Here is a 9,578-nt window from a genome sequence, read left to right as displayed (position 1 = left end):
TTCCATAAACCTAAATGCAAACTGAGACGCAGGCGACGCAGGCGACGCAGCACAGAGCAAAGGCAGACTTTCTGTTGCTGAATTGAAGTAAAGTTTGAACTTCTCTCTCACTCGAAGTTGTTCTAGACCTTCTATCTCAGAACTCCAAGTAAGAGAAATATTCAAAATCTACTTCAATTCAGCAACAGGAAGTCTGCCTTTGCTCTGTGCTACGTTGCCTGCGGTTCAGTTTGAGCTTCGGCTTACATATGAAACAACAGCCCCAGTAAACTTTGACATAACACCCGAAGACCTCATTCAAAACCTACAAATACTAAAGCAGGCCTCTATATCACTATACAATAGAAGAAGCTTCCAGATTACCAACACGCTTTCCATAAGCAGGGGAATCCACTAAACCCTAGGATACCCATAGGCCGGCGTCACACTGTTCAATGCCTCCGTTACAGCTTATTGTTGGCTATAGCAAAGTCTCCCTTATGAGTCATTAGACTCGAAAGGTTATGATAGTATTTCAACCAGGTGGAAATGGCGGTCTCTATATAAAACTCTGTCACTAGGTGATTTTATTAGGCTAATTGAACTTACCCATAATGTTGCCGCATCCGGCTCCGCCGCATAGTGTGACACCGACAGTAGACTACTACCAACCCGTGTCTGCTATCAGGTCATATCATACCCCATGAAAGAATATACATTTCCACTCTTACAACTACCACCAATACTGCTATGGTAGCAACACCTGCCGAATCACACTTTGATGTGTAATGTAGTGGAAGCCATAGATTCAAAACAGAGGAAGGAAACAAACAAAAAACATATTGTCCCTTGTGCAACGGAAACCGTAGGGTATTATCTCACACTTGCCCACAATGCGTCTATCATTCCGTGGGCACTAAATCCCCCCTGAAACAAGGAAAACAACAATTACTGAACTACCGACACAAGTCCGCCACGAGAGATAACGAAGGGAGCCCTCCGCCACAAACCAATCACAAAGAACCAACCTCAACCTACACACATTCAACACATCGCCACCCCTTCCTAACTCACAACCAAAAATCCACATCTTCCATAACTTACTCACGAATATAGACCACAACATAGCCTTAACCCTATTTATCGAAGACTAAGAAGAAAAAGGAGAAGAGATAAGGCGACAAAAAGAATGGGTGGCAGTAACCCACACTCCCTAACCCATATCCATACAAATCCATGGGAAACCCACTCACCCGATCCTTGAAACCAGCAACTTTCCCTTTCTACACCGACAAAACATCACAGCCAAAACCATCACCACCACCCCTAACTAACCCTTCACACCAGTGGACTAAACACCGCTCCATCATTCCATCCATTTACACCAAGCGTAACCGCGTTTGCTGCCACCAAGCCAATGATTTCACCTGAGGGAAACCCTCCCTCGCAGCGAACGTGTCTTAATTAACGTTTTCACTGCGTTTTACAACTTTAATTGTTCATTATACCTGCCTCCTGGCACTTTCGTTTGGTAAATTACATCTCACAATTTTGCGCGCATTTATCCAGTTTGGAACTCACACTTGCTTTTTACTTTACAATAACACATGTACAACCAGAACGACCTATTATGCAACTCTCAACAACAGCCGCCTACTCTCATTAGCCCTTAGGAAACAACAATGATAATACACCATGTCTTGGAAAACAAAACACCAATACCTCATTCATCCCTCCACAATAATAATAATGATAAAAATCAAACCAAATTATAAACATTCTTGGGTAGTAAGAACAATACTTAAACTATAAGATGACCTACGACGACGACGTGATATTGTTAACAAGGATAGAAGTTCTTGTAGATAACTGGTCATAAAAACCAACCAACCTAAAATGAGATATGAAATCATCGAAGAGAAAGATTAAAAAGTGGAAGGTAGTTGCGGGGGGTGATTAGGTAGGGCATTCAAGTAAAATGTGCAATGTAGAAGAGCCATGCGGTAGCCCAGTGGATATAGTGTCGAACTCGTGATCAGGTGATCGTTAGTTCGATTCCTGGGACTATGACGTGTGGGCTATGTCGTGTTGGTTCCCGAAAGCCCTGGCCAGGCGTGGAGGGGATCCAACTCCAACCTAAATACCATAGCGGCTTGCAGCAACTGACAGTGCTTTGCCCTACCAAGGGCCTCTCGCTTCCTACTGCGTGGGTGAGAGTAAGGGGGTCCTCACGATGGCAGGAAAATACTTTATGTTTAGCCATAAACAGTGGGACTATTACTAAGAAAATAATTCATTTCCGACAAGACTCAAACCTCAAAATAGCCAAGACTTGAAAATTATAGGTAAAAGCAAGTGAGTGAAACTGATGACAATCCAAATATAGTAATCAAAGTCACGCCCCAAGAGTTTCTCATTCTCTTCTTTCTAATTCACCAACGTGTTAAGTTGCTTGAAGTCCAACAAAATCCAAGAGTTATCATGGACAAATGGATATGTGGTTTCCTTTTATGAGTGAGCATTTCTTTCGCAGCTGATTTGTGACCTCCTCTAATAACCTTGAACATGATCATGTTTAGCTTTTCATACATAGGAATCAGTTTAAGCAAAATTCAAAAGGGAAGAAAACACGGATTTTACATTTCTGCAGGCTGCAGTTATTTTTATTCACAAATGAAAGCTGAGATACACTTGTCCATCGAACGTACAACCACGTTCGTTTTTCGTAGACCATCGTATGTTTTTTTGTCAAAATAATACACATATTTCGTGGATTGTTTGTTTAGTTCATCTATCATTTATATAATGAAAAGCATTTTTTATTCATTACAGTATCGAATTCTTCTACCTATCTATATACCAAAGGCCTTTCTCCCCCTTATAAGGGAGGTAGCCAAGTCATAAGGCACGCACCCATTCCCACCTATTTCACTCCCTCCCATTCCACTCCCATCCATCCATCTTAGCTCCTCGTGGATGACGGGTCATCCCTGTATTCCGCCCACTTCCTTGGGTGAGAAGCGCTGCAGCAAGACACAATTCATAACAAACATAATTCAACAGTAGGGTACTTATCATTATCCTTCTCCTCATTATCATAAGTCTTATCATTCATCTGCGTGAACCCATTTTAGCTGTGCCCCCAATCCTATTTTCTTGAACTACTCTTCCTAACTTTAGGCAAGATTGGACTTTCCATTACGCAGCATTGACCAAGCACGCAGACAAGAACATTTTCTGCATATAACCATATACCTATGATAATGACCGATGCGGATTCATTCACTTATTTACTTATAATATATTTTCCTCTGTCACGCTTTAACAAATCCTATGGGAAACCTAATGAGACTCAGACCAAATATCCAGCTATGGTGAGGAACAAGGTGAAAGTTTAGATCGATCTCCTTGGGGGAAGTGGCGAAGGAAATGGAGGGTTTGATCGAACTGACAACGACGCTGCCTCGGCTGATTGAGATTGCGAAGTGCCTTACAAACTATTAAAAATCAACAAAGTCCTGGGCAACATGACCGTTGTACCTTCACTGATACAAACACCATAGAATCTCACCTCTAGCTTAGAGCGAATACAATTTCAGCTGGTTTGATTTTGCACAAAGAAGAAATAAAGTGTACTGACAATTCTGGGTATCTTTGATACGACATCTGCCATTTTTCCATATTAAATGGAAAAAAATATCAATGTGTGCCTAAATATTTTCTGAATGCGGATCCATTCTTTAATTATATTTTGATTTATCAAAATTTCAAACACACCCTGAAATATACCTTGATGTACTTCGCATGATAAAACTATTATAAGCAGGAACAGATCAGTATTATGATGACATCGTTTACATAATCACGAATAACTGTGTACTGAAACTGAAAAAATAATGCAAAACTATTTCCGGGTACATACTATATATATATATATATATATATATATATATATACATATATATATATATATATATATATGTATGTATATATATATGTATATATATACATATATATATATATATATATGTATATATATATGTATATATATATATATGTGTGTGTGTGTGTGTGTGTGTGTATGTGTGTGTGTGTGTGTGTGTGTGTGTGTGTGTGTGTGTGTGTGTGTGTGTGTGTGTGTGTGTGTGTGTGTGTGTGTGTGTGTGTGTGTGTGTGTGTGTGTGTGTGTGTGTGTGTGTGTGCGTGTCTGTATGTATATATATATATATATATATATATATATATATATATATTGATAATGCATTCTTACACTGATACCCGGCAACTATGATTATTCCTTGTCAGAATCTTGGATTTTCAGTCGCGGAACCAGCCAACAAAATCTTGGATCAGATTTGCAGTCAAGCCATGGGGCGAGCAGTGGCTTCTCCAAACAATGCGATTTTTTGTTTTCTAACTTGATATATTTAGTAGTTCTATAACAAGTTGGATTTGTTGTACTTCATGGTCCTGCTTTCATGGGTACATAGCAGACAACCGTTTATGAAAAATATGCAGAAATAAGACTGAGAGAATTGGACTTTTTTTCAGAAAGCAGACAAAAAAAGTTATGTCTTCTCAATCATTTTCTCAATTTCAAGCTTCCTCGCCCTCTTTTCGTCGAACGCCTTTTCCAGCTCCTCCAGCGTCTTCCCCTTTGTCTCTGGAAGAAGCACCAGTGGCACAAAAGACAAGAGAAGAGCTACAACAGCGAAGATGGCAAAGGTTCCGTACATCGTCAGTGCCTCTTTCATGAAGGGGAAGATGAAGATGGAGAGGAAGATAGCCAAGATGAATACAACGTTAAGGATGCTCCCGCCCACCCAGCGGAACGAGAGTGGCAGAAGCTCTCGTTGATGAAGGAGAGAGACGGGGATAGCCGTGCATATGCTGAAAGCGAACACCAACAAACTCACGATGGGGAGGAAACTGATACGAGATAACAGTTCCTCATCTGGCATTTCCTGCTTGATGTAGAAATATATGCTGACACAAGCCAGGCTAAGAGTACACACTAATACACTGTACAAGAAGGCCTTTCTCCTGCTGAACTTGTCTGCAGTGAGCGTGTAGAACAGGGCACCAGCAACACGCGTGATACCCAATAAGATGGCACACACGTAAGGATCAATTGCACTTCCCGTCTCTTCAAAAATCGGCACCGCGTAATTAATTACGTTGGCTTGGCCACTGAACTGGAAAAAGAAACAAATGAACATAAAGATGGCGAAACGTTTCAACAGCACCCTGTCGCGTAGTTCTCCGATTTGAGATATTACAGTTGGCTTGTCCGTCTGCTTCGCTGCGTTTATAATCGCGTTCATCTCCGGATTGATGTCAAAGTCTTGTCCTCTAAAATAGCGAAGAGATTTTTCTACTTGATCATAGCGCCTCTTGGTGGCCAGCCAGCGAGGCGAGTCGGGCAGGAAGAGGAGACCCACGAAGGTTGGCACTGTTGTAGTTATGCCACACACGAGTGACAGCTGACGCCATGTCAAGGAGCTGGCTCCGATGCAGAACATGAAGAATATCCCAAAGCCTCGAGATAAGTCGACAACGCTACCAAGACGCCCGCGATACTTGGCGGAGGCGATCTCGATGACGTAGTTTGGCACCGCAAGTGAGCTAACCCCGAGGGAGATCCCTTGTATGATTCGTATGGTCTGAAGTAATAACACCGACGTAGAAAGAGCCATGGCAACCCAAGAGCAGAGCGTAAGCGGCAGAGAGAGAAGTATGGCGCGCCGTTGTCCTATGCTTACCATGAGGATTCCTCCGATGATGGATCCGAACATCGACCCAATATTCAGGATACCACCTGTAAATATAGATTTAAAAAGTCACAGATATAAACAACTGGTACGATATATGAATGTTATTCACCTGCGCTATGTTAAGAGCACTAAGGGAACTGTTCCAGCGAGGAGGTTTAATATTGACCCGATGTTCAGGATACCACCTGCAAAAATGTCAACAGATATTATATTATTGGGTGTTAGGGATAAATTTGACACTTTTTCGGAAAGGAAAGAAAAAGTCATATCTTGGCCAAAAATTGGTGTATTCTCAAAATTCAAAGTGCATCTCTTAGAAGATCGTTTACCAAATACAGCTCACTCAAAGAAGCCGCCTTGAGCCTCCACCACGGCCTCCAGGCGGGACCCGAACCTACAGTACGCGGCCTTCACGGTGTGCTTCGAGAGATGCCTGAACACCAGTTTGATCCTGACAATCAGCTCGTCCTTTGTGTTGCAGACGGGATGATTGGTGTATTTTTCAACTGCGCCCCATACATAATAATCAATGGGGTTGCAATCAGGTGAGTTGGAGGCCAGATGTTGGGACTGGTGAAATCGTCGAAGTTCTCAGACAGCAACTTCTGTGATTTCCCAGAGGTGTGACACGGGGCTGAGTCCTGCTGCTACACGTATGGTCCTCCCGCAGCCCCCCTCTCCACCCAGTGCTTGACAACAGTGGACAGCAACTCAATATAGACATCTGAAGTGAGTCTGAGTCCCTCTTCAAAGATGTGGGGCGGCATGACGTGGCCTTTGCTGGAAACATACCATCACAGTTTGAGGGAACTTGATCTTATGAAGCGCGGGATTTCATGCGGACTGTAGGCTAGGTACCTGTTGTTCTGCGCGTTATGCAACTGGTCCTGGCAGAAGTTCTTTTCGTCTGAGAAGAACCAGAGCATCCCCGGCTCGACTGGGTGTTTGACCTTGTTGAGTTTCTTGGTTTTCGCAACTCGGTTCTCTTGGGCCTTGGCTGTGAGTAGTTGGCCCTTGCGTCTCTTGTATGAGAATTAGCGAAAATCCTCGTTCAGCGCTTTCTTCATAGTTACCACTCCAACGCCCACCTCTCTCGTCAAGGTCCGCATTGCCTTACCTGGATCTTACCGCACTTTTTTTGCAGCTTCTCGACGAATTTCGTTGTGCAGACAGTCAGATTGCCTGCTATGATCCTTCCTGTTAGCTACTGCTTCCACATCTCCGTGGCAATTCTCCAGTTCACATCTCACAGCCTTCACAGTATTCAAGGAGCACCCATTTTTTTTTTTTTTAAATCCGGCGCGAATCATCATGATACAGGTCACTCTCTTCCAATATTCCGGTGCTTTTCAGTCGCCCATGCTCCCTGGCTCTCACACTCACCAATAGCACACAGAATCAGCTATCCGTTGCACTTTACCGCTATTGAATCCTTCAAATTATTCTGAAATAACAGAATATAAAAAAATTATCAAATTTATCCCGAACACCCTGTATGTGCTTCCCTTTATGACTGCCATGTGTTTACTTACCAAGAGAGTAGATAACTGATATTTTTTACAACATTTGGAAAGACTGAATAAAGGATATATTTCTGCTAATGTTGAAAATTTCAAGATATTTGAAGAAGTAGTCTTTCACATAAAACCGGCAGCTGGAATAGAAAGAAAAATATCAACCAATACGAAAACCAAAACTAGACAACAAAATCCATAGCGAGTCACTGTGCCTATCAATTACCCACACGCGGAACACAGACAGAAGAGCTAAAGGAGTAAGTGGGTGGGGCTGGCAGTCCTCAGCAGATCCTCTCAGAAAATAACAACTCTGAGGTCATGCCACACAAAAGTCAGTGTAGGTAAACAGAAAGAACCAAAGAACAGCAACGCATAAATCGCTGTCGAAAGCTTAGTCTATGGTAGTGCTTATCAATGGTCCAGGGACTCCCAGGAGACCCACACAGCTTCACACGGGGATCCTAAACCAAAAATTATTGACAGTTAATTATTGTGTGACAATTTTATTCAGTGTTGAAGTGGTACACGGGAGCTAAAGAACAGTAGCGCATAAGTATGGCGGGCGTGAGAAAACAAGTTGGGAACCTCTCGTCTGTAAACCAAAAATCACTTGTAGCTAATTGATGTGTGACGATTTTATTCAGTGTTCAAGTGTTATCCAGGAGCTAAAGAACAGCAACGCATAAGTGTGGAAGACGTGAGAAACAAGTTGAGAACCTCTGGTCTATAGTCTCAACCTCCGGGGTTTGCGATCCGGGGACCGTGAGCAAGGGTGCTTAGGTCTCTTAAAAGCAAATGACGTCACAATTATATATATATATATATATATATATATATATATATACATATATATATATATACATATATATATATATATATATATATATGTATGTATGTATATACATATGTATATTCAACGAAAGCAAGACAAGAACGCTGACCTACAGTGTGTCATCGTCAAAACGCTGGCAAACGCGCAAACTCTTCTATCTTTTCCATAGATGTCATTAATGTCAGACTATAGATTCCATAAATCTAATGCTAAACTTTGCCAAATACATGACGGGAGAGCATAACAATCTCTGAATATATAATGCCAAGCATCAATGAATACCAACACAATTGGGCAATTTAAAGTCTAAATTTCAATATAACATAATTTGATCATTCTACAAAATAGATTAGAAGATCCACAAAAGTGTATATATTAGCTATATTTTCATTCCAATTTATATTACACTGATAATAAACTGGTACCAATGAGATAGCGCACCAACCCACCATACTTATTTTACTTCTAGAATATGTACCACTAAATTACAGCCATGAAAGGCATTGTTGCAGGTATCTATTCATATTCCATCCTTACTAGATAAGAATAACAAATATTAAAGAGGTCCGAGAAAAAGAAATAATAATAAATATCAGAATATAAGATCGTCGTAAAAAAAATCCATGAAGGACCTTGATAAGATGCAGATAAAGGTTATAGATAAGAAGTGAAAATATATACAGTTAGGTAACATCAACTTGAGTAACGTAGATTAAACAAACTTGAAACTATAATGAGAGGGACATGATTAGAGCAAAGATCTGGTCAGAAACAAGTATAAGAAGCAACAAGGTTTAGTAGAGAAGACATTCCAGCAATACTGGATTTGTCATATACAAGGATTAACCACAAAATAAATACCATTTAATACATCTCTTCGCAAGGGAGATTATTTAAGAGAATTTAATTCCTAAATGTTTTCACTACCAACAACGACTCATAACATTAACTGACTGCCGCCAGGCAATCTTATTTTGCCGAGGGATGCAACCAGCATAGCCAAAGATAATAATGATAATAGTAACAACAGTGACAACATGATGTAGAAGCTGGAAAGGAAAGACAAAGAGGTGAAGAGAGACTTTACTTCAAATGGGGAGATTTTTCTAAGGCTGACCAAGGCCCACAAAACAAAAGGTAATAAAGAAAGAATGACGATTTTCTTAAAATTTAGAGAGAAGACACAAAGAAATAAAAACTAAATGAAATATTAGACGTTGAAAGGAAAATATGGTTGAGCCATAGTTATGAAAAAGACAAAAGCTATCTAAAGCCTGAACATGTCAGGGATTCCAGTGAAAGAATAGAGGTAAGATGGACGAAGTTTATAAAGATTTTGGGCCTTGTCCGAAGACTGACTGCCAGCTACTCAGGATGTACCTCCAGAGGGAAGTGAGGTTATTGATGTGATTTGAAAACGAGTAACGATGAGAGGGCTCTTTCCGAATCCCATTTCACAGGACGCAAGTTCCCATC

At 41.0% G+C, this 9,578-nt stretch overlaps 1 protein-coding gene across 1 annotated transcript in view; it reads right to left on the bottom strand.

Annotated features, from left to right (window-relative positions):
• Positions 1-4,245: 4,245 nt before the first annotated feature.
• LOC143034216 (facilitated trehalose transporter Tret1-like) overlaps positions 4,246-9,578 on the bottom strand; it is a 44,024-nt gene continuing 38,691 nt past the window's right edge. Inside the window, exon 6 of the mRNA XM_076200157.1 lies at positions 4,246-5,797. Within this exon, the coding sequence (XP_076056272.1) occupies positions 4,548-5,797 (1,250 nt within the window). The 3' untranslated portion in view covers positions 4,246-4,547. The remainder of the gene's footprint in view (positions 5,798-9,578) is intronic.

The sequence above is a fragment of the Oratosquilla oratoria genome, chromosome 17 (genome assembly GCF_046742065.1).
Source record: "Oratosquilla oratoria isolate Oo_2021 chromosome 17, ASM4674206v1, whole genome shotgun sequence".
Taxonomy (NCBI): domain Eukaryota; kingdom Metazoa; phylum Arthropoda; class Malacostraca; order Stomatopoda; family Squillidae; genus Oratosquilla; species Oratosquilla oratoria.
Note: the sequence above shows the minus strand (reverse complement) of the source record. Positions and strands in the feature narration are given on the sequence as shown.